We start from the raw sequence: 23,515 nt of genomic DNA, 5'->3' as shown, positions 1-23,515 counted from the left end.
TGGTCTGGGTTTGGGAGAGGCCTCCTGCACACAGCTGCTGCACATGGCCTTCGAGGAGACTTTTTGTCTGTTTACATCAGCTGCACCATCCCATGGCGGTGATTTCACACCTGGTCAGGTGGTTTCCAGCGTGTGGTCACAGGGCTTTAATCAAGGCTGTGATAACAACAATAGCATAGTGGGGGGGGACTGGCAGGAGGAGCTGAGAAGTCATTTCTTACTGTGTCATGCTCCCCAGGTGGTTAATGTGTCTGTAAATCACAAAAGTGCTTTCCTGTGGCTTTGCTTTCTGCCACTGCCTCAGCTGCCAGGATTTCATGGGACACAGATCTCAGTTTGTGGCAAAAGCGCAGCCTCCTTTTCTTGTAAAGGTACTTGGTATGTATTTCCAGTGCCCTGAAGCACAGCCGAGGGCCCTGCTAAGCCCACTGAGTCCAGGCTCTGAGAGATTGTATTTAATTTTGTTTTATCGGCTTTGCTTTCCTGTGGAGTCTGTATTTTTTCCTGTGTCTGCATAGGGAGCATGGGAGTATCCCATGGCATTTCAGAAGGTTAGGAGTTTCCCCTTACCTGGTTGGTCTCCTGGTCTGCTCCTGAGAAGCCCTTTGGAAAGCCTTGTTGCTCTTTCCCAAAGGTGGTATGTGTCCTGCAGTAACCAAAAGGTATCTGTTACCTTGCAGGGGCAACCTGGGGCCTGGAGGCACAATTGCTCCTGGCTGTCAGTAGCACAGGTGATGACTCTTTTTCCGTGTTCAGGGCAGACTGGCAGAAAGTTTCTGTGCTTTGAAGCTATCACACCAGCGAGGGTTTCCATGTGTGTTTTTCCATGTGTTCCATGTGCTACAGCAGCTTTGCTGCAGTTGCAAAAAGTCTTGTCCCAGTCTAGAGGGAAACCTTTGTATCTACTTCATCTCAGACTTTAAATTTCAAAGATAGCCAAGTAAAACCAGCAGAGTTTGCACCGAAGGGGCTCAGTTTTGTTGGCTTCTTGAAGGGAATGTCAAGAGATGTTCTCAGGGTTTAGAAGCATTTTTGGATTTATTTATTTATTTAGGTATTAAAATACTGGCTGCTATTCCCATGTCCCTTTTAAGCCATTTGAGATGACATTTCTTTTGTTTCTTTCGTTAAAATTATTTTTATCCCGGCTCATGGGACTGTACAAGTAGAAATTAAAACACTGCTTGGTATTTCCTTGCCCATCTTATCTGTTCTTCATCCCTAGCTCCTTTCAGCTCTCCCCAGCTCTCCCCCCTTCCCTCCCCAGCTTGCCTTGAAGGGCTGGGAAAGCCAGTGCTGGCGCATTATGTTGCCTGTCTGATTGTTGTGGGGTTGTGTTTGTGTGAGTAAGGTCACGAGACAAAAAGACCACCAGGCGGGGGTGGGTGGGAGGTGTTCAGTCCCTTTCCATTCAGGCCTTGTGGCAATGGGTGGGAAGAGTCTTGTTTGCATGACAGGATTTCAGGGGGCAATTGCTTTTTGTTTAGGTTTCTTCCACTGCTGCTGCAATGGGCCCTGGAGGGCTACAACAAAAGTAGAGCTTATAGATGAGATTCATGGGGCTGAAGCAAAGCTGTCAGTGCAGAAGTGACTGAGCCTGACCAGTCACTGTGCTCTTGCAGCCTGGAGACTGTCAGCAATTGCTCTGGCTGGGGTGTTTGTGCCATGTCAACTTGTGGCTCTGGTGGGAGCTCTGCCTCTTGTGGGCTGAGATCCTTAGTGGGATGAATGCTCTGGAAGTGTTCTGTCTGTGGAAGGAGGGTTGGAATGCAAGGGGACAGTTCCACAGACCTGCTACAGTGGCTATGCTTCCCTGAGGATTTCTGAGACTTCCAGCCAGTGACTTTTATTTGCAGCATCTGCCTCTTTCCTTGCTATCAGGTCCACATTTTTGAGAGCATTCTTGTGTTTAAAACAGCGCTTACTTCCTCATCATCCCTGTGAGAAGCTGAGCTGCTGTCCCTGGGTGTAGCTCTCCTCTCACCCCATCCTTAGAAAGCAGCTCAGTCTATATTTACCACTGGTGTGCACAAAGGCAAACATTGTCAGGGACTCATTGTAACTGTCCCAATTACCCTAATTTCATTTGCATAAGAAGATTGACCAGCCTGTGGTAGTGGCATTGCCTCGGCTGTCTGATATGGGACACTGTGATTTGGGAAGCAGGAAAGAACTGGAGTACCCAGGCTGGATGCGGGATGGGGAGAGGGGGGCTGTTTTGATCCCTAACAGCACAGGTGCTACAGCAGCCCTTCGTGGAAGGAGGATAAGTTGTCAGATCTCAGGCACTGCAAGTTCCTGACCATGTCTGATTCAGATGTAACAGCTGCCAGCTTCCCGGAGATGCAGATTCCAGGTACCCCAAGCACACCTGAGCTTCTGGCTGTCCCATATGAGTAAATCCTTCCCCTGCACAGCGTGTATGTGTGTATTTATCTATTTTTTTGTTGGTAGGTGTTGACCCTTCTTGAATGCTTCTAGACTAAGCAGTGATCTTCTGTGTGTTGTTGCTTCCCTCAGGCACATGTAACCTCTCCTCCTTGTGTCTGGATTTTTTCCAGAAAGCTAGCTGTTCCTGCAGGCAGGTACTAAAGCAAGAGGAAAGCAGCTGGGATGGAGCAGAAGTCAGGAAGCTATGAAATGCTATGATCTCTTGACTCAAAACAATAGCTAAGTGCTGGTAGGACTTGCTTGCACCGCAGCAGCTGCACAGCTCTTGCTCCTTTCACTGGATTGAGAATGATTCATATTTCCTCTCCCTTCCCCTCCCCCCCTACCCCCCCGCAATTGCCACATGTAACATGATCTCCCTGTGCCCAGGCTGGCAGCTGGAAACCCAAAACACTCTTCTGGTTGCAGTAATGGTTCTTCTGGGCTCAACTGGCCTGTGAAGCTGCAGTGTTCAAGCTTGTGAGCTTTGGCAGAGCAGCCTTTCCGTCCCCCTGCCCCTGCTGTGTGTGTGCCTGCACAGACCCACATCCATGTGTTCATCTCCTTGCTGCTTCCAGGAGAGACTTTCACTCTTGGCTATCTTTCCTTGTTGCTTGTGGATATCACCAAGCTTAGCGTGCTTCATGGAGATGCTTTGACCTTTGCTCCATCTTACCCACTCCTTCAAAATCCCCCCTCTTGTATCTGGCAGTTTTGAATTTTTATTAGTTAGTTATTAGGTGGCAATACGGGAGTGTGTCATGGAGGTGTCTGGAGCACAGGCAGCTCATCTCAGCTACAGTAGTTCTTTAAGCCTCTTGTATCCTTGGGTGAGTTACTTTGTCTCTCTGCAAATTACTTTGGTAATTCATAATTTGATAATTACTTGGGTGAATTACTTTGCCTGTTTCCCAGTTCAAAAGTGGAACTCTTTATGAGCTGGTACCACTGTGAATCATAAAGAGCACAAATTATTATTTCAAAATGTACAATGTCCTAGAGACCTGATTATTAACAACCAGATCCCAAGTCTCCGCCCTTATATTTTTGGATCTCTCTGAGAGGGATTGATGATCCAGCCCAGATTTCTCAGGAATTCCTTTGTTCTTTCTTTGGCAGGACATGGAGAAGGGAAAGAAATCCTTATGTGTTTTCTCAGATGAGATGCTGCTTGTGCTCTGACTCCAGGACACTCACATTTTTTGCCTGAAATTACCCACATTGGTATTGTTACGTTTGCTTGGTGCAAGGAACATCAAAAAAGAAGGGGCAGAACAGAGTCTCAAGTTGAGGCACAGATGGGGTCCTCATGGTTCCTCTAGCAACCCTTTAAAAGCCAGTTTGTATGTTTGACTTCCCCGATGTGTTGAAAAGGCAAAATAGGGTCAAATCTTAGATTTAAATGTGGTTTCTTTCCATTGTGTTTGTTTTTGCAGGGAGCGTCCTGCCTTCTACGATGTTTCTATGACCTCTCATTTTAGCTTATGTGTTAGTGGAGTCTATTTATGAGCAAGCAAAACATGTGCTCCAGACACTGAAATTAGCTTTTTAATGGTTGTTCCTAACAAATATGAAGTGAAATACTATGATTTAAGGCCTTACACTATCCCTTTTAAGCTGAGTCACTGTGTCTTTTGCTTTGCATTGGGAAAACAGCTTTGGCACATGTTCATGCAGGGGTGACTGGACTGATAGACCTAGGAGGAAAACAGAGACATTGCCCACCCAAAAAGGATGGGAGGGCATCCAGTTTTCAGCTCTGCCAGTGAGGTTGAAGTAATAAGATGTACCCTTTTTAAATGCTTTGTTTTCCCCAGCTGTGCAAAGGGAGGAGGTGGATGAATAATGATACAGAGTTTTGTTTGAAATTCACCTAAAGGCTGGGGAAAACACTGTTTGTTTCTTTTCTAGCAAAATATTTAATTTGATTTGAGCTGAACCATCTGGGCACTCTGAATAGGAATATAAATGACAATTTTTAAGGAAACATTTTGAAAATGGCAATATCCAGTGCTTTGACCTTTTAGAATCTGAAGGAACTTCTAAACAATGTTCAAATCTAAGGCAAATTCTCAGGAAAGTCTTGGCATGATTGAAATCTCAGGAAATCTCTTTGCTTAGAAAGTTTTATTTTGAAAAAATTTGTCCTTGCTTCATAAGTGGAAGAAAACCCCTGAAAATAACACTGCTGATAAATAATATCATGCGTATAAACTGCATCTTGTCCCACCCTTCGAGCAGTGTTACACTTGCATCTCTCGGGCTGCTGCTTGTAATTATCCTGGTGCTTTATCCTATCGGCCGTTTCCATGTCACTGGTTCAGTTTTGCTACAGCTCCCTTTGATGGGGGCAGTCTGACCTTTGGTGGCTGCTGTTTGATTTGCTCTGGGTTCATGAGAATTTGTTGGCTGGGAGCAAAGGAGGTGCCCGATGGTGGAGGGATTATACAGGGACAGACGATGGTAGCACTGTCTGCTTGAGGCAGCTTTTCTGCTCCCGGATTAGAGTTCATGCTGTTTTACTTGTCTGTCTCTCTAAGGCCTTGTCAAGTCCATGTGGGAAGCTGTTCTGTCTGCACTATTTCATTTTGTGCTGCTCAGCTCTCTCCCTGCCTCATTTCTCCTCCCTCTTTCCCCTTGCATTCAAGCGGCACCTTTCAGTCTTCCCCATTCAAGGTCTGTCTTTGCTCTCTGCCCTGTGTAGAACTTCCATGCCCTCCCTACCATTCATCACCTCTTGCTCATCCACCTCCCTGCTTTCCTTTCTCCATTCATTGGGGCTTCCCCTCAGCCACTCTGGGCTGCCCTCTCCTCCTGCCCCTTCCACAGTCCTCCTTTTGTGTCTTTGCACTCCCTTCTCCATGACTATCCAAAGCTCAGCAGTCTGCAGTGTGCTCTGTGAGGATGATCTGCTAGAAGTTGGCCCCAACTGATGAGCTAATTAATCCTCAGTGGAAGCCTGGTAAGGACTGTTTTGGGTGGATTTGTCTCTCTAGTTACCCTGCAGGTGAGAAGATTTCTTTTCCCCCCACTTCTGGAGATGCAGCATGGTGCATGAACAGGAAGAGTATTGCAATTTCCTAACCTTTCTGTTCAGTCTGGTCTTTCTGTCTCTCCCTCCTGGCTTGTTTCCCCTTTGTTTGCAGCAGTTGCAGCTCTCAGGTGACTCTTCGGGAGGTTGTTTGGATTTCCTCATTCTCGAGGAACATGACGTGAATTCTCTTAATTATGCTGGCTCTGTAATTATGGTTGTTGCCTGTGTCTTCTCTGCTTCCTTCTTTTAAATCATCTACTTGGAGGCTGTATTAGTTTTGTCAACCCATCTCTGAGCTCGAATGTGTGTTTGAAGTGTTCCCCAGGAAACAGAGCTTGTGAATTGCATTAGCCAGGACTTTGTTTCTGTGTCTCAAGGCAGCCACAACCCTATGCTTGTGATGCAGACACAGGAAATATGGACACCAGTCTCTGCCAAAGATTTCCCAGCTTGTTGAGCACCTGGTCCCCTGCAGCTCCCACAGTGCCAGCAGTGTGCAGACATCATCCCAGGCTATTGATGGAGCAGGTCTCTGTTGCAGTGTGGCAGGAAAACAAAGTGGGAGGTCTGCTGGCCTCTGGATGCCCATGGCGGCCTTCAGCTTTGAATGGTTAAACTGTATTCAAGTCAGTCTGGTCAAGTAAAAGGGGAGTATTAGAGCTTGGGAAGAGTGGACAGGCTTGTCAGAGGAAGCAGGTGCTCTGAAAGCTTGTGTGAGCCCTGTGCATGTGGGAAATCTGATCAGCTCAGTAAAGGAGGTAGAAATGACGCGGAGACAGGCAAGGAGGGGAGTTCTGTGAGTGTGTGCAGGTCTGAATGACAGTACAAGCTCTCTGTTGTGTGGGAGGCTGTGAAAGGACCATCCACTGCTGTCTTATGAGGCTAAAAGGAGCCCCTGATACTGCCTGGCAGGGCCAGGCTCTGGGAGGACTTGTCAATTCTCTGAGAAGGACCCTTTCCCCTCCTAACTGTATCAAAGTGGGATTTCAAACCCTGCTGTGGTTTGTTGTCAGGCTGGTGAGTGTGTAAAAGGGATTCCCCGTTCGTTGTGCTTTGGCCCCACAGAGACATTGACCCTCGCAGGGCACATCTAGCCCCAGGTCAGTCCTGCATCTTGTCACCTGCAGGCAGAACTCTGTGCTCCAACAAGGCTTGGACTGGGAACCCTGCATGAACAGCACTTCTTCCTATGAAGTTAGTTGCATTCCTGTTGTGGAGTTTATTTAGTCATGGTTTGCTTTAAAATGTCAGACACATTTTCTTTCTGTTTGAAAACTTGTGGCAGAGAGAACTCCGGGAACACTGTCTCTTGTCCCCAGTAAGAGCATATAGGAATCCAAAATGCAGCTTGATTTTTCTGATCTGTGGTTTTGCAACTTTGGCACTTGGACAAATCTTTTCTACCCTTAAACCAAAACATATTTGACATAGCAGACACTGGTAAAGTGCAAACACTGCAGAAATTACTATTGCAGTTCAATGCAGGGAACCTGCAGTCTCAGTGTCATCCAGGAATGATTTGGGTAGATCACCTAAGAAACAATGCAAACCACTACAGCTTCCAGCAGTCTGGCTCCTTCCTGCAGCTGTAACTCCTATGATCACCCTGGAAAGATGCAAACCAGGATTTCTTGCTCTCAAGTGTTTAAACGGTAGAAATTAGAATGCGCTCAGTTCCAGGTTGCATTTGGAACCAGCCTGTCTGTAGTACCTTTGAGATGGTTATGTCATTGCAGTGCAATGCCAGTGCCTACAAGGCATTGCAGGGAATCATGTGGTACCTCTGTCTCCTCTTCACAAGGCTCACTTAAACTTCTGCTCCAGTTTAGCTTGGAAAGCAGAGGAGTGTCTTTCATAGCTTCTAGTCCCCATGACTGAGCAAAGCCAGTTGTAGGACCAGTATGAGTTAAATACCTTTCCCAGTCTGTTTAGCAGGAGTTTTGCTATGTGGTTGTTGTTCTAACCAGAAGCATGGTTTGAATTCCAGTATAGGTGAGTCATTTTTGGCTACACAGGTGCTATGGCACTTGTTAACTGGAGCTTTAAATGCATCTGTTTAGCTTGAGCTTTTCTGAACCCTAGTAACTTGCTCTCAGGTCAGAAGTGAACTGCTGGGATCATCTAGTCTCCTAATGTAGGCAAGAAGGTTTCTGAGTGATCTTCTGCTTGACCTCAACCATACCTCATCTCCTAGGAGAACTTGCCATTCAAGTGTAAAACTTCTGGTGAAGTTAGTGAGACGTTTCACTTGTTAATAGTAAAAATAATCAACTTACTCTAATCTAAAGCTGTCCAGTTTTACTTCTATCCCCTAGATGTGATTATACCTTTTTCTTGGTGGACAATCCTGTACTGCCAAATTTCTGTTCCTCTGGACAGCGATCAAGTCATTGCTTAACCTTCCCTTTCATAAGATAATGAATTGAGCCTGTTAGTGCAGCCAGTCAGACTGTGTTGGGGTCCCTCCCCTGCCGTGTAGCCCTGGGAGAGGGGCCCTGAGGGCACAGACACGGGGCTTCCCTGCCCCTGCTCAGCCTCGTTCCCATTGGTTGGTTTGTGTTCCCTGCGCGGGCAGAAGGACCCTTGGTCCCGTGACTGGAACAGTTCCTCAGCAGAGCCCCGGCCATGCGGCTGGAGAAATAAACATCTCTCTGAAATAGCTATCAAGAATCTGTCTGTCCATATATATTTCCTTTCCACGGGACTCCTGGTTTGATATATGCGTGTTGCAGGATCCCCACTGCAACAAATGGTGGAGAATTGAGAGCAGAACGATCCCCGATCCCTAAGCGACTGATTTGTGTGAGTAAACCCTGGAAACTTTGGATTCCTCTTCTTGGTTTTGCTTTGCTATTCCATATCTAAACTATGGAGGAACCGTGGGAAGACTCTTGGCTCTCAGAGCCGCATATGGACATTTATCTTAAACTTAAAATGATTCTTGAACAACGATTTGTAAATTTTAGCTTGATTCAAGCTCAAAAAGAACTGAAACACTTCCTGGCATGGTTGTTTAAGAACTTCTTCTATGTTTCTTGGGATTTAATTCTTACCAAGGGCTTTTGGAAAACCGTTTGGACACAGTTAATATTGGAGTCAAAATATATGCCGATGGAAGAATATTTTCGTGAATATTATTTAGTTACCGAGACTGTTGAGCAATGTCAGCTGTGTCCTGGCGAAGGGAAGCCTGGCGCAGGGACTGTGCGGCCCAGGCCACGTGCACCGAGCGCTCTGCGAGCAGCAGCGAGGCAGTTCCTGGGTGCGGGCGGAGCCACGCGAGCCGCAGTGTCGGTGGCGGAGCGAGGCGCAGCGGGAGCAGCGGGACCCGGTGGTGCCTGCCCGGCCGCGTGCAGCGCGTGGTGGAGCGAGCCCCGTGAACGCCCAACCGAGAGGGGCGGCGCGCGGGCGGCGATGGCGGTGGAACGGAGCCGCGCCCAGCCGAGACGCGCGCTGGAGCAGGGCGCGGGGGGGTCATCGCTCGGGGGCCCGGCCGAGACGTGGGTGCAGCGCCCGGCAGCGGCAGCGAAGCAGCGACCAGAGGAGGCGACGCACGGAGAACTGAGCGGCGTGGCCCGGCCCGCGCAGCCCCGAACGCGACCCCGGGAAGAGCGCGCAGGCACCAGCAGCCCCGACAATTCCAACACGGGAGCGACCAAAGGAGAGAGCAAAGACGCAGCGAGACAGAAAACAGCAGCCACTCGGAAAAAGGAAAAGATCATAGTAACTAAGATCTTAGGGATAGTAAAATGGTATAATGTTAAGCAAAATTATGGTTTTATAACAAGGTGTGACAACCAGCAAGACATATTCGTGCATAGAACTGCTATTAAAAAGAATAACCCTGAAAAATGCATCCCAAGCTTGGGAGATGGAGAAGTCGTGGAATTCAAAATTATACGAGGTAGAAAAGGGTTACAAGCATCGCAGGTCACTGGGCCTGATGGTGTTCCTGTAAAAGGCAGTATATATGCAAAAAATCGTAGTCATGTTAGACAATATCTCTATTGTAAGTCCCCCCTACAGTCTCCCTTTCCTAATCCCACCTTTCCCTTTTACCCTATGTCCTATTACCCCCAGTGTATTCCCAATCCGTTTTTTCACCCATGGTTTCCCTCACAAAACCACGCTTTTGCCAATTGTTTCCCCAAAAATCCCTTTCCAATGCCGAGTGGGGGATGAAAAGGGGGAGGGAAGAAGTTAAACCCTCTCCTGCCTCAGTTTCCCCACAAAGCATGCTCAGAGAGTCCTGTCTCCCTTCTGTCAGCCCTAAGATGTTCCACAGAATCTGACTGGACATTTAAAGACTCAGGAGGGTGGCTTGTTTTGTTTTGAAACTGTTCTTGTTATGTTTATCCAGTTGTTTTCATTCTCCTTTTATTAAAATAAAACGGGTGAGGTGTTGGGGTCCCTCCCCCGCCATGTAGCCCTGGGAGAGGGGCCCTGAGGGCACAGACACGGGGCTTCCCTGCCCCTGCTCAGCCTCGTTCCCATTGGTTGGTTTGTGTTCCCTGCGCGGGCAGAAGGACCCTTGGTCCCGTGACTGGAACAGTTCCTCCGCTGAGCCCCGGCCTTGCGGCTGGAGAAATAAACACCTCTGAAACATCTAGCAAGAATCTGTCTGTCCATATATATTTCCTTTCCATGGGACTCCTGGTTTGATATATGCGTGTTGCAGTATCCCCACTGCAACAAGACTGTACCAATAAAAAGTGCTAAAGACATAATGTCACCTCATTTACAAACCTGCAGGTCCCATTTCCTTTTTTGCAGGCACTGTTACCTTGAGAGCACTCAACTATGACAAGCAAGGGCTTTTTTTTTCCCCTGCCAGGAGTGGCAGCTGCTGAAGATGGCATTTCCCACCCTGTACACTGGCTGGCATTCTTGGCTTCTGTCCGGATGTCTTTCTATTTATTTTTAATGTCATATGTATTGTTTCCAAGTACCCAGATTTACCAAAAGACCCAGCTCATGCTTAGTAAGTTGCTGCTTTAACTCATCTGTGAGCACAATGCAGGCTTTTCGTAAGTTTGCTCCAAAGTCACTAATGAGAATTCTGTAGGAGGAAGAATGAATTCTCGTGGGACCCCATTAGTGGCATTGCCATGTGATGGTGGCTCTATGACTCAGATTTATTTCTGAGGCCTGTCAAATAGCCAGATTTCAGCATGTTGAATGTTTGTGTCACAGCAAATCATCAGACTCAGGGATGTCTGGCGATATCAGATGCCCTGCAGAAATCAGTCCTGCCCAGCAACCTTGTCTTATGATCTGCACCAAGTTTGTATTTTCATCCAGATAATATCAACTGGACATAATCTGTTTTCTGTGGCCTATTCTGACTGATATTAGACCAGTCCTCCTTCAAGTATGCGTTACTCAATACCAGTCATCTGTTCCTTTGCTGTGGGTTGCTGTTAGACCAACAAGACATGCTGTATCCCATTAAATTCATGCCGGGCAGTTTAGGGAGCAGGGTGGGTGTCTGTCACTGTGATTGCACAGGAGTTTTGGAGCCAGGGTTGGAAGGGCTACATTGCTGATTCAAAACTGGAAGAAAGGTAGCAAGCAGATCTTGATGTTCTTCCAGTTTTCCCAGACTTGCAGAAAATCAGTACTTGTAATGACTTTTTAAAATCTTTTGGATGTAAGTTACCTTGACCTGCTGATTCAAAACTAACTTCAGCAGCTGCTGTGTAACATTCTCCAGAGTTACTGCTGGGACAGAATGTCCATCATCATCATCGTGTGATAGAGATAATTCATTGGGCTTTTGTCCACATACAGAACAGAAATATTTCACCTCCCCTGACTCTTTCACACTGATACCACCTATGCAACTTTTTCCAGATAATATCAGATCAAAAACCTGTTTTGAATGAGAAGATTCATCTTACTCATCTGTACTAGCATAGATGCAGCTGTGACAGGAGACATTATCCACGGCAGTGAATTTTACAGAAATCTTATGTATGATTAGCTGACCTGGGGGTAAGCAGGGGTCTGACTGCAGGAACTTGGCCTGAAATAGAGCCCCCACTGAACAGCTCTTCTCACTGTTGTGTGTCAGTTTCTGGTTTGCTTTGGTTTTTATTATTACTTTCTTTGTGGCAATAGTGATTAGAGCCTGTCTCCCAGTTGTGAGATTGACTGTGCATGCTTATGTTTTCTGTTGAGTTATGTAATCCAAATCAATGCAGCATCTCACCCAGAGTGTGTTGCATTTTGGATCTGAATTAAATTACTTACATGTTATGTCCCTTCATGATGTAGAAGCCCTGAGAGATGATATTAATACAGAATTTTGAGATTTTCCAGTCAGCCAAGTCTAAAACCACATGAACAATAATTATGTGGTGGTAAATGAGAGTATCACGTGTCGTATGATACTATGGATATTGCTGTTTTCAGCTTTTGATATTTAATGCCTTACACCATCCAGATGAAAAGTGGGGTTTATTTTATCTAGATTGCAGAACTCATTGCTTCAGGAGATTGTGGAGGCCTAAAAACCAGAGGAATCCTAAAAGGAGAGCAAGAGATTGGGCATTCATACATTAAGTATGTTGGGACCAGAAATGAGAGATAGCACCAGAGCTGGGCTGGTGCTGTCGGATACATCACTCGCCAGTCTGGGTCGTAGCTGCCCAGTCTGTTACTGCGGCTGAGGACAACTACCCATGCAGGAATGTGCAACGTGGCCAGTGCTGGTTCAAGATTAAAAATAATACTTTCACCTAAAAAAAACCCACCTGCGTCTTTTTAGAGTGCCTCAGCTTCTTTCCATTAGTCTTAATGCACTGACATAAATAATAAAACAGGAAGAAGCAGAGTTGGAGAAGGCTCAGTCTATAAACATGTCTCTTTGCATTAAGCCTTGTGGCATAATGGAGGGCATCTCCTGCCACCTATGCTGTCTCGTTACTCATGTAATTATCTCCCTCACTTTCAGTGCTGCACTTCCTTCCCTGTCAGTGCTGCTGGTAATGGAGCTTCTATTTACCCTGGCTTCTTTCTGGGGAGCGGCTTTGGTTTCAAAGCCAGTACAGTGGTATATTTTGAATAATTTAGTTCTGGGTGGCTTGAACACTGTGTGCAATTCCCCAGCTGAGACTAGAGGCTGATTTCTGGAAGTATTCTGCCAGGAGGCTGATTTGGAGAGAGGCAGTGGGATCACTCAGAGTGGTGGGATGTGGAGGTGGCCGAGGACTGAAAGTCCACTCAGTGGGTCATGTGAGTGCCTCTCAGCTCTGTCATCTCACAGTGTCTTAGCAAGGACTTGCAGCAAGAAATCCACAGGCAGAGGAAGGATAAGAAAGAGAGTTGTATTAAAAATTAGCATGGAGACAGAAACATGAATTTGGATACCTGGCTGAGCATGATAGGCTTCCCCTGCAAGCTGTGGGTCAGAAATTACTGGGATTTCCAAATTTAGGATTTGCTTGGCCTATGGTGGTGTTGAGGTTTTAGGAGTTCTCTTAGGTTTTTTTTCTGTTAAAGGAATTTTCCTAATACGTGTTGCTAGGGGGACAAATTGCTGGGTACTTCAGAAAAATAAAAGACCTACCCACTGGCTACTCTTTTGTTTCACCTGGGTGTGTGGACAATCAGTTCCCGGTGTTTGGACAGACAGAGAGGCTGCTTTCTTCGGCTGCTTTTGCTTCTGCCAGAGAAACCCCGGGATCCCAAGCCCACCTTCCCTGCCCCACTGGGAGCCAGGCCATGGCCGCCCTGCCCCCAGCCATTGCTTCGAGCCTTCGCTACATTGCAGCTGTGCTCGCCCAGCCTGCCCAGACCTCCAGGGGGGTTCCCACCGCAGCTCCGCAGTTTGGATACACCTCCTCTGCCACCCAGGATTTGTGCTCGTCCCTGCCATTCCAGCCTGCCATTCCAGCCTGCTGTTCCCGAGAGTCCGGCCGGACACCGGGATCGGCTTCCCAGGCATTTGTGAAGCCTTTGTCTCATCCCTCCCTGGGATCCCAGGGCACCAGTGCCGCGTGCTCCCCGAGCTCGCTCCGGAGCGCCCCCTGCAGCCGCGGGGGAACCATCGCACCTGCCCTGCTCACCGGGAGCCGCCAGCGCCTCTGCCGGCTGCGAGCGGAACTGCACCCGAGGGGAAAGGGCCTGACAGCCGAAAGGCTGGGACTGGGTTTGTGATTGTTTGCTGTTACTGCCACAGTTATTGCTGTTTGTTTGACTGGTTATACACATATGGATATATAATAGTAAAGAACTGTTATTCCTATTTCCCATATCTTTGCCTAAAAGCCCCTTGATTTCAAAATTATAGTAACTCAGAGGAAAGAGGAGTCGCATCTGCCATTCCAAGGGAGGCTCCTGCCTTCCTTAGCAAACACCTGTCTTTCAAACCAAGACAGATCTTGGCGCCCAACGTGAGGCCTGAGGGCATTAGGAGAAAGGGGTGAAAAAGGAATAACAGTTCCTGGATAACTTAATTTTGTGTGCTGAATATAGGAACCTTGTTAGGCAGAACTATGTGGTCTAGTTTACCCTGGTTTGGGTGGCAGGTGGTCGTGACTATATTCTTCCCCTTTGCAGCTCCATACCTAAACATGGGTCCTCTGACTAAGGCTACCATTCCTGTTATCCAGTTTGCACTATGGGTCGAGAAGGTGAGGAATTCATGGGCTTTTAACTTCCTCTGGAATGTGGGCACATGGATAAAGGGCTATCACACACTAAGCGCATGTTTTTGGGGTTATGTTAAGAATGGTACCTTCTGTGAGGAAATGACACCAGGGGAAGTTTTCTCCCAACCCCTCAACCAGTTCTTTGGGCCCACCCCACCAATTTTTGAAGGGTTTAGATTTCCTCTGGATACTAACCAACTGGTATTGATAGGCCTACTCTATTTAGCATTCAGGGATAAGTTGAGATTGGTTTGGATAACTACCCAGACACCGGCCCCAGAGACTAGAGATCCTACCCCAGAGCCTGATCCTGCCCCAGAACCTGACATGGCCCCAGACACTAGAGATCCTGCCCCACAGCCTGACCCTCCCCCACAGCCTGATACTGCCTAACAGCCCACCTCAGAAATGGACTACCCGAACTGGGTGGGGGTACTGGTGAAGGAGATGCGCCAGGAGATATGCCAAGTGCTAAGGGAATACACCTCCTCAGCTAGTGAAAAACCCTCTCCCTGCCCCAAAGAGGGTGAGTCCGATGGTGCAGCAGTGGAACTCACGGGTGTTACAACCATCCAGGTTTAAGCTGAACCACAAGGACAATCACAGCCAGCAGCAGTTGCCCCTGTGCAGAGGAGGAAGTATAAGACCAAATCAGTATGACCAGTTAATGATGATGGGGAACCAGGGCCCTCACAACCAGCAGGAGAGCCAGAGCCAGAAATCATCACTGAGTCCCTGTTGTACGACAGTCTCCGTGCTATGCGAAACGACATTGTGCGAAGGGGGCATGAGCCTTATACAACCTGGCTGCTTCGGGTTTGGGACCTTATGGGCACAGGTGTGCAACTGGATAGTGGTGAGGCAAGGTACCTGGGATCATTGACCCAGGACCCAGGTGTGGACCAGATATTTGTGAGGGAGCCAGGGCCCCTTTCTCTCTGGGAGCAGCTCTTAATGAGTGTGAGAGAAAGATTCATTCACAAAGACAGAATACAGGAGTACCATCATAGAATGCAGTGGAAGACACTCAAGGAAGGGATCCAGCGGCTAAGAGAGGTAGAAGTATTAGAGATACTCTTTGGGAGGGATAGACAGCGTGATAATGACCCCAATAAGGTCAGGTGCACAGGACAGATGATGTGGAACCTGGCAAAGCTAGGGCCACAGCAATACACCACCTTCATTGCAACGACTGATGCCGAGAACAACTGAGAAACGGTGGGCTCTGTTGCCAACAAGCTCAGGAATTATGACAGTATCGTCAATGGTCTGCTGAAAGCTCATGTCTCTGCTGTGGTCAAGGACCTCAAAGAGGAGATGAAGGAGATGAGGGAGGAGATGAGGGAGGAGATGAGGGAGGAGATGAGGAAGATCAGTGTGGCACCAGTGCGAGTCACAGGCCCCCAAGTCAGAGCCCGTCGTCCCCCTGCTAGAGAGAGAGGGTACACCCCACAAGCTGAGCTGTGGTTTTTTCTGTGCGAGCATGGGGAAGACATGAGAAGGTGGGATGGGAAACCCACTTCTGTCCTGGCAGCATGGGTGCGTGAACTCAAGGAGGGAGGCACTAACCGAGGGGGTTCCGCTAAGGTGAAAGTAGCCTCAACCTCCCATGACCGAGCTGCCAGGTATTACAGAAGGGAGGATGATATGTCAGATCCCCTTAAAGGGACCTCTAGCATGTATACCCAGGGAAAGAATGATAACCAGGGCTAGAGGGGCCCTGCCTCTAGCCAGGAAGATGCACGGGAGAACCGGGTTTTCTGGACGATGTGGATCCGATGGCCTGGCACATCAGAGCCACAAAAATATGATGCATTGGTTGATACTGGGGCACAGTGTACTTTAATGCCATCAGGACATGTGGGGGCAGAACCTGTATCCATCGCTGGGGTGACTGGGGGATCACAGCAGTTGACCCTGTTGGAAGCTGAGGTGAGCCTGACTGGGAAAGAGTGGCAAAAGCATCCGATTGTGACCGGCCCAGAGGCCCTGTGTATTCTGGGCATAGACTTCCTCCGGAATGGCTATTACAAAGACCCAAAAGGACTCAGGTGGGCATTTGGGATTGCTGCTGTGGAGGCAGAGGGCATTGGGCAGTTGAACATCCTGCCTGGACTATCAGAAAATCCTTCTGCAGTTGGGCTCCTGAAAGTGGAAGAGCAACGAGTGCCAATTGCCACCTCGACAGTGCACCGCCGGCAGTATCGGACAAATCGAGATGCTGTGATCCCCATCCACAAGATGATCCGCGAGCTGGAGAGCCAAGGGGTGGTCAGCAAGACCCACTCACCCTTCAACAGCCCCATCTGGCCTGTGCGCAAGCCTGACGGGGAATGGAGATTGACTGTGGACTATCGTGGCTTGAATGACGTGACTCCACCGCTAAGTGCTGCTGTGCCTGACATGTTGGAACTCCAGTACGAGCTGGAGTTCAAAGCAGTGAAGTGGTACGCCACTATTGACATTGCTAATGCATTTTTCTCCATTCCTCTGGCAGCAGAGTGCAGGCCTCAGTTTGCCTTCACCTGGAGGGGCGTGCAGTACACCTGGAACCAACTGCCCCAGGGCTGGAAGCACAGTCCCACCATCTACCATGGACTGATCCAGGCTGCACTGGAAAAGGGTGAGGCCCCAGAACATCTGCAGTACATTGATAACATCATTGTGTGGGGGAACATGGCATCGCAGGTATTTGAGAAAGGAGAGGCAATCATCCAAATTCTCCTGCAAGCTGGTTTTGCCATCAAGAAGAGCAAGGTCAAGGGACCTGCCCGAGAGATCCAGTTCCTGGGAGTAAAGTGGCAAGATGGACGATGTCAGATTCCCACTGAGGTCATCAATAAGATCACAGCGATGTCTCCACTGACCAACAAGAAGGAAACACAAGCTTTCCTAGGCACCATAGGTTTCCGGAGAATGCACATTCCCAAGTACAGCCAGATCGTGAGCCCTCTCTACCTGGTTACCTGCAAGAAGAACAATTTCCACTGGGGCCCAGAACAGCAGCAAGCCTTTGCCCAGACCAAGCAGGAAATCGCTCATGCGGTAGCCCTTGGCCCAGTCAGGACAGGACCAGAGGTGAAGAACGTGCTCTACTCTGCAGCTGGGAACAATGGCCTGTCTTGGAGCCTCTGGCAGAAGGTGCCTGGTGAGACTCGGGGCCTATCACTGGGATTCTGGAGCCAAAGCTACAGAGAGTCCGAAGCCAACTATACTCCCACAGAGAAGGAAATCTTGGCAGCCTATGAAGGAGTCCAAGCTGCCTCAGAAGTTATCGGCACAGAGGTACAACTCCTCCTGGCACCCCGACTACCGGTGCTGGGGTGGATGTTTAAGGGAAAGGTTCCCTCCATGCATCATGCCACCGACGCTACTTGGAGCAAATGGATTGCCCTCATCACGCAGCATGCCCGACTTGGAAACCCAAGTCGTCCTGAGATCTTAGAAATAATTACGAACTGGCCTGAAGGTGAGACTTTTGGGTTATGTTCTGTAGAAGAGGAGGAGCAGGTGACACGTGCTGAAGAAGCCCCACCATATAACAAGCTACCGGAGAGTGAAAGACATTATGCTGTCTTCACTGATGGCTCCTGCTGAATTGTAGGCGCTAACCAGAAATGGAAAGCTGCTGTATGGAGCCCCACACGACAAGTTGCACAGGCTACTGAAGGAGAAGGTGGATTGAGCCAATTTGCTGAACTCAAAGCCATCCAATTAGCTCTGGACATAGCTGAAAGAGAGAAGTGGCCAAAGCTCTACCTCTACACTGATTCATGGATGGTAGCTAGTGCTCTGTGGGGTCGGCTGGAAAGGTGGAAGAAGGCGAACTGGCAGCGCAGAGGAAAACCAATCTGGGCTGCTGAGGAATAGAAAGGCATTGCCACTTGGGTAGAGAAGCTACCCATGAAGGTCCGTCATGTAGATGCTCACATCCCCAAGAGCCGGGCTAATGAAGAACATCGTAACAACAAACAGGTAGATCAGGCTGCGAAAATATAGGTGTCCCAGATAGACTTGGATTGGCAACATAAAGGAGAGTTGTTCCTAGCTCGATGGGCCCATGATGCCTCAGGCCATCAGGGCAGAGATGCCACCTATAAGTGGGCGTGAGATCGAGGGGTGGATCTAACTATGGACAGTATCTCCCAGGTTATCCATGATTGTGAGACATGCACTGCGATCAAGCAGGCCAAGCGGGTGAAGCCCCTGTGGTATGGCGGGCGGTGGTCCAAATACAAGTATGGGGAGGCCTGGCAGATTGATTACATCACACTGTCTCAAACACGCCAAGGCAAGAGCTATGTGATCACAATGGTAGAAACCACCACAAAATGGCTGGAGACCTATCCTGTGCCTCACGCTACTGCCCGGGACACCATCCTGGGCCTTGAAAAGCAAGTCCTTTGGAGGCATGGCACCCCTGAGAGAAATGAGTCTGATAATGGGACTCCTTTCAAGAACAGCCTTATAAACACCTGTGCTAGAGAAGTTGGCATTGAATGGGTGTACCACATCCCTTACCACACACCAGCAGCTGGGAAGGTTGAGTGGTGTAATGGATTGCTTAAAACCACCTTGAAGGCACTGGGTGGGGGGACGTTCAAAAACTGGGAGATGCATTTAGCAAAAGCCACCTGGTTAGTTAATACCTGAGGCTCCACCAACTGAGCCAGCCCTGCCCAATCCGAACCCCTACAAACAAGAGATGGGGATAAGGTTCCAGTGGTGCACATGAGAGGTATGCTTGGAAAAACTGTTTAATTCTGCCTCTAGCAAAGACAAACCCATCCGTGGAGTTGTCTTTGCTCAGGGACCAGGTTGCACCTGGTGGGTGATGCAAAAGGATGGAGAGACCTGATGCATACCTCAAGGGGACCTTGTTTTAGGGTGAACTACCCATGGCTCTGTACTTGTATCAGTATCAGCATGTATATATGTATGTATGTATGTATGCGTGTATTTATATGGTTTAAAGGGTTAAGTTTAATGTAATATGTTAGTATGGGAAAAATTCGGAGTGGATAATGTTGGGGTTTTAGGAGCTCTCCTAGGGTTTTTTTTCTATTAAAGGAATTTTCCCCATACGTGTTGCTAGGGGGACAAATCGTTGGTACTTCAGAAAAGCGAAAGAGCTAGCCATTGGAGTGGGGTGCATCTGGCTACTCATTTGTTTCACCTGGGTGTGTAGACAGTTGGTCCTCAGTCCTCGGCGTTTGGACAGACAGAGAGGCTGCTTTCTTCAGCTGCTTTTGCTTCTGCCAGAGAAACCCCGGGATCCCAAGCCCACCTTCCCTGCCCCACTGGGAGCCAGGCCATGGCCGCCCTGCCCCCGCCATTGCTTCGAGCCTTCGCTACATTGCAGCTGTGCTCGCCCAGCCTGCCCAGACCTCCGGGGGGGTTCCCACCGCAGCTCCGCAGTTTGGATACACCTCCTCTGCCACCCAGGATCTGTGCTCGTCCCTGCTGTTCCAGCCTGCTGTTCCCGAGGGTCCGGCCGGACACCGGGATCGGCTGCCCAGGCGTTTGTGAAGCTTCTTTGTCCCATCCCTCCCTGGGATCCCAGGCCCCCAGTGCCGCGTGCTCCCCGAGCTCGCTCCGGAGCGCCCCCTGCAGCCGCGGGGGAACCATCGCACCTGCCCTGCTCACCGGGAGCCGCCAGCGCCCCTGCCGGCTGCGAGCGGAACTGCACCCGAGGGGAAAGGGCCTGACAGCCGAAAGGCTGGGACTGGGTTTGTGATTGTTTGCTGTTACTGCCATGGTTATTGCTGTTTGTTTGACTGGTTATACACATATGGATATATAATAGTAAAGAACTGTTATTCCTATTTCCCATATCTTTGCCTAAAAGCCCCTTGATTTCAAAATTATAGTAACTCAGAGGAAAGAGGAGTCGCATCTGCCATTCCAAGGGAGGCTCCTGCCTTCCTTAGCAAACACCTGTCTTTCAAACCAAGACAGGTGATTATGGACCAGGGGTGTGACCTCTGTAGAGTCAAGGAGTTCAGTGTGGTGTCCAGCTGTCACTGGCTTTGGAAAGTTTGATAGGTTTCTGTACCTGAAACCTCAGAAGGCCACCTCTGTTCAGAGTGCTTCTTGGCCTGGTGGCTTGGCAATTGCCCTTTGCCATTGCAGCCATCATCCAGCCACACTCTGAGTGCTGCACAGCCTTCACTGTGCTGGATCACACAAACACAGGTGTGGTGCTTGTTCCCTGTAAATTGGGAGGTCACAACACCACACAAGTCTCTGGGCTCCCTTCAGGACTCTTGGCAATACCAAAATCAAATCTAGTCCCAAGCCCTCTTTCCTGTCTACCTCAAAACTGAGTGAATCTTTTGATTCTCTCATTCTTGTTGAAGCTGTGCTTCCACTGTCTACTTAGATGAAGTGCTTCTGCAGAAGGTAACAACAGATGGTAGTAATGTAGATTCCTTCCTTGTCTTTATGCCTAAGACAATAGGAGAAATAAATTAGAACAGAAATGCCTCTATATATTGGCCAACTAGCTTTGAACCTGGTCTTTCAGACTACTCTGCTCTTCAGGGAAAAGGGAATCTTATACCAGCCCCCTCCATCTCCACTTTGCCATGTGTTGCATGCTGAGACACTCTTACCCAAATCCAGGTGACAGGCCCCCTTCTCTGGAATGCCTCCTGGCCTAGGTGAGTGCTGAGCTGGGCAGCTCCGTGCTCTCACTGCAGCTTTCCTGGGAGCAGGTCTGTCTGGGAGCACTGCTTGATGAGGGAATATCCTCTGTGCTTAAAAGCAATCTGGCTTTTCAGAGCTGGGTGATGTTTCTAGCCCTTGGGTTCACCTCAGGTCAAAGCAATCTAACATGCCTTAAAAGTACTGCTAGACAGCCCTTAATCACTTTATATTGTCTGGGCAGTGGTGAGTTGTTGCATATAGCTAAAACCTTATAAAATGAAGGCCTTGTTGCCTTTGTAAAATCATGGCTCAGGCCTGTTACTTTGGTGTGTTGGGTTGACCCTGAGTTGATGGACAGTCTTTAAGACCAATTACGCTTCTCACAATTTACATACTTAAACCGCACAGAAAGGTGGGACTGCCCCTTCTTGTCGGAGGTCGCCTGCTGGGAGGTGGGGGGGCTCCGAGCCTCCTGGCCCCGCCGGGCCGGGCCGGGGCCACTGCCCCTTTCCCCCTTTCCAAACACTGCGGCACGGACCCTGGGTCGCTGGGGGGGGACTGTCCCAGAGCCGCAGGCAGCTAAAACCAGCCATGGACTGCTCACAGCTAAAACCAGCCATGGACTGCTCACAGCTAAACCCATCCAGCGCAGCTTCTGGGGACCGGCGGGTCCCTCTCCTCTCCACGCGGAGCCGGCGGAGTCAACGGGAGCCGGCAGAGCCTCCTGTCTGCAGCCAGCACACTTCGTGCTGAACTGAAGAGGACACCACGCAGCCAGCAGCACAGAGGGAGCGAGGCTTTCCCCACCGTAAAGCCTGAACAAGAACACCCTTCAACATGGTGGCTTCGGAGTCAGAGAGAAAGGGAAGTGAGTCACGTGGGACGGAGCTGAAAATGGCGACAGGAGAAAAGAGGGCGGTGCCGCGATTCTGGCGCGCAGCTTAAAAACCTTCTTGCATGCCGTGGTGAGAAACTGTAGTACCACAAACTGTTTGTCTCTTTAATCCATTTGAAGAACATGGGGGGATGGAGTATCTTTGTGTGCCTGTGAAGATTGTGAAGAATGCCTGTGCCAGGCTATATAGAAGTAGTAAGAGGCTGTTAGAGACTTGTGGCGAAGAAAAGCCTTTGTGTGCAGGCCAAAATAACTTATCCTTAAAAAGATGAATAACCCCATGTGATGGCCCATGTTTTGCAGTGTGAAGGAACTGTGAGATTTTTCATGGGAGAGATGTTCTACACACAGCAGATTGTTTGTTTCCGGGCGGATCTGCTGTTAGTGGCAGTTTGGGAACCACGTGCAACTGAAGGAAAACCCTTTTTTCCTTAAGCATAAGAGAGAGACTTTTCAAGAACTGGAACACTGACTAACATCCCATGTTCTGTTATCCCTTGTGTGAGCTGGGTAAAAGAGAAGTGCTGGAGGGGGGAGGGGATTTGCTTTAATTTTGTTTTGTTATTTTCTCTTTACTTTTAATTCTATTAGTAATAAAACTCTTTCATTGTACTGCAACTGTTTAAGGTTTGTGCCTGCTTTGCTTTTCTCCTAATTCTTATCTCACAGAAAGAAAATAAGTAAGTAATGAATATTTTGAACCAAAACCACTCCATTTAATTGGTGTTTCTGCCTGGTTTCGAACTCAACCTGCTACATTTGGTTAAGTAGAAAAGGACTGTGAGAAAGAGACTCAGCTGAATTAGGGGTAGAAAAACATGCTGCGTGACTGCCACGTGCCCACATCATGGTGTATGTTCATTGGTTGAGTTATGTTTGTTATGCCTTAAAACTATGTAAACTGATAACCAGCTAACTGCTTTAAAAAGCCGGGTTTTTGCAATAAAGTGGCTCTCCTTTGCACCTGTCTGGGGAATCTGCGTCACTTCTTATTGCAACAGTGAGTAAATTCATTATTTACAGGGGAGGCACGTGTGCGTCACTGGAGCCAGCACTAATGTTTTACCACATGCGTTCAGGCAACTCAGATGAGGTGACTTTAAATGCTGGGAAGCTGTATTTCAAGGTGGAGGGATATGCATTTACCTCTGACTGGCCTTCCTCTCTGCTGGATCAGGGTTTCTTCTCTCAGGGTTTCACCTCTCACCTTTGGAAGAGAGAGCAGGAGCATTATGCATCCCTAGATTGCAGAGGCTATGCCACCTAACAGTCTGAGTTCCATCCAGCAAAGCTCAGAGTGGTTTCTGAAATCCTTGGTGATGAAAAGATGTTGCATGCAATTCACTCCCCCTTTCCAGTGGAAAAGGGCCTACATTTAAATAAGAGACAGGCCAACTATTGAGAGCTCCTTTCTGGTGGGAAATGAATTAGGAGTTGTCATTTCTATATAACAGGGAGGAGAAGCTAAAGCTTAGAGCAATTTCTTTCTAGAATCTCCTAGTCTGGAGCAGAGCTGGGGTCAGTGCCAGGAGGCCTGATACTACCAGGCCAGTCTCTCCAGCACCCAACCTTAGAATGATTTAGATTTTAAGGAACTGGTCCAACTCAAGGCCAATTTCCAAATTAGATGAAGTTGCTTGGAACCTTGCCCGCTGGAAAGACAACTTGTGGCTTGGGTGATGCCAAGACAAAGCCCTTCAACGAGGAAACTATGGGTGGTAGCTAACTCTGTTCCTGCAATCCCAAAGCCAGCCAAGGATCCTCCTGTTGTACCCAGTTCAGCTGTTGACTCTCCAGCTGCTCTGATGCCCCTGAGGGCTGTTTGCCATGGGGAGAGGAGCAGCTGGCTGCACT

The 23,515-nt window shown here is 48.7% G+C and overlaps 1 protein-coding gene across 5 annotated transcripts in view; it reads left to right on the top strand.

The window, feature by feature from the left end:
- The window catches only part of RHBDL3 (rhomboid like 3), a 73,171-nt gene that overhangs the window by 19,657 nt on the left and 29,999 nt on the right, over positions 1–23,515 (top strand). The window contains exons 3-4 of one of the 5 annotated variants that reach the window (XM_042032321.1): positions 2,562–2,632; positions 9,204–9,216. The exons of 3 other annotated variants lie outside the window; for them this stretch is intronic. In XM_042032321.1, the coding sequence (XP_041888255.1) occupies positions 2,562–2,632; positions 9,204–9,216 (84 nt within the window). Of the gene's footprint in view, positions 1–2,561; positions 2,633–9,203; positions 9,217–21,638; positions 21,732–23,515 lie in introns of those variants that run through there. One more of the 5 variants, XM_042032320.1, reaches the window with a different exon arrangement.

Source organism: Corvus kubaryi, unplaced genomic scaffold (assembly GCF_017639235.1).
Source record: "Corvus kubaryi isolate FWS band 111438036 unplaced genomic scaffold, C.kubaryi_AGA036_p1.0 37353, whole genome shotgun sequence".
Lineage (NCBI taxonomy): Eukaryota > Metazoa > Chordata > Aves > Passeriformes > Corvidae > Corvus > Corvus kubaryi.
Note: the sequence above shows the minus strand (reverse complement) of the source record. Positions and strands in the feature narration are given on the sequence as shown.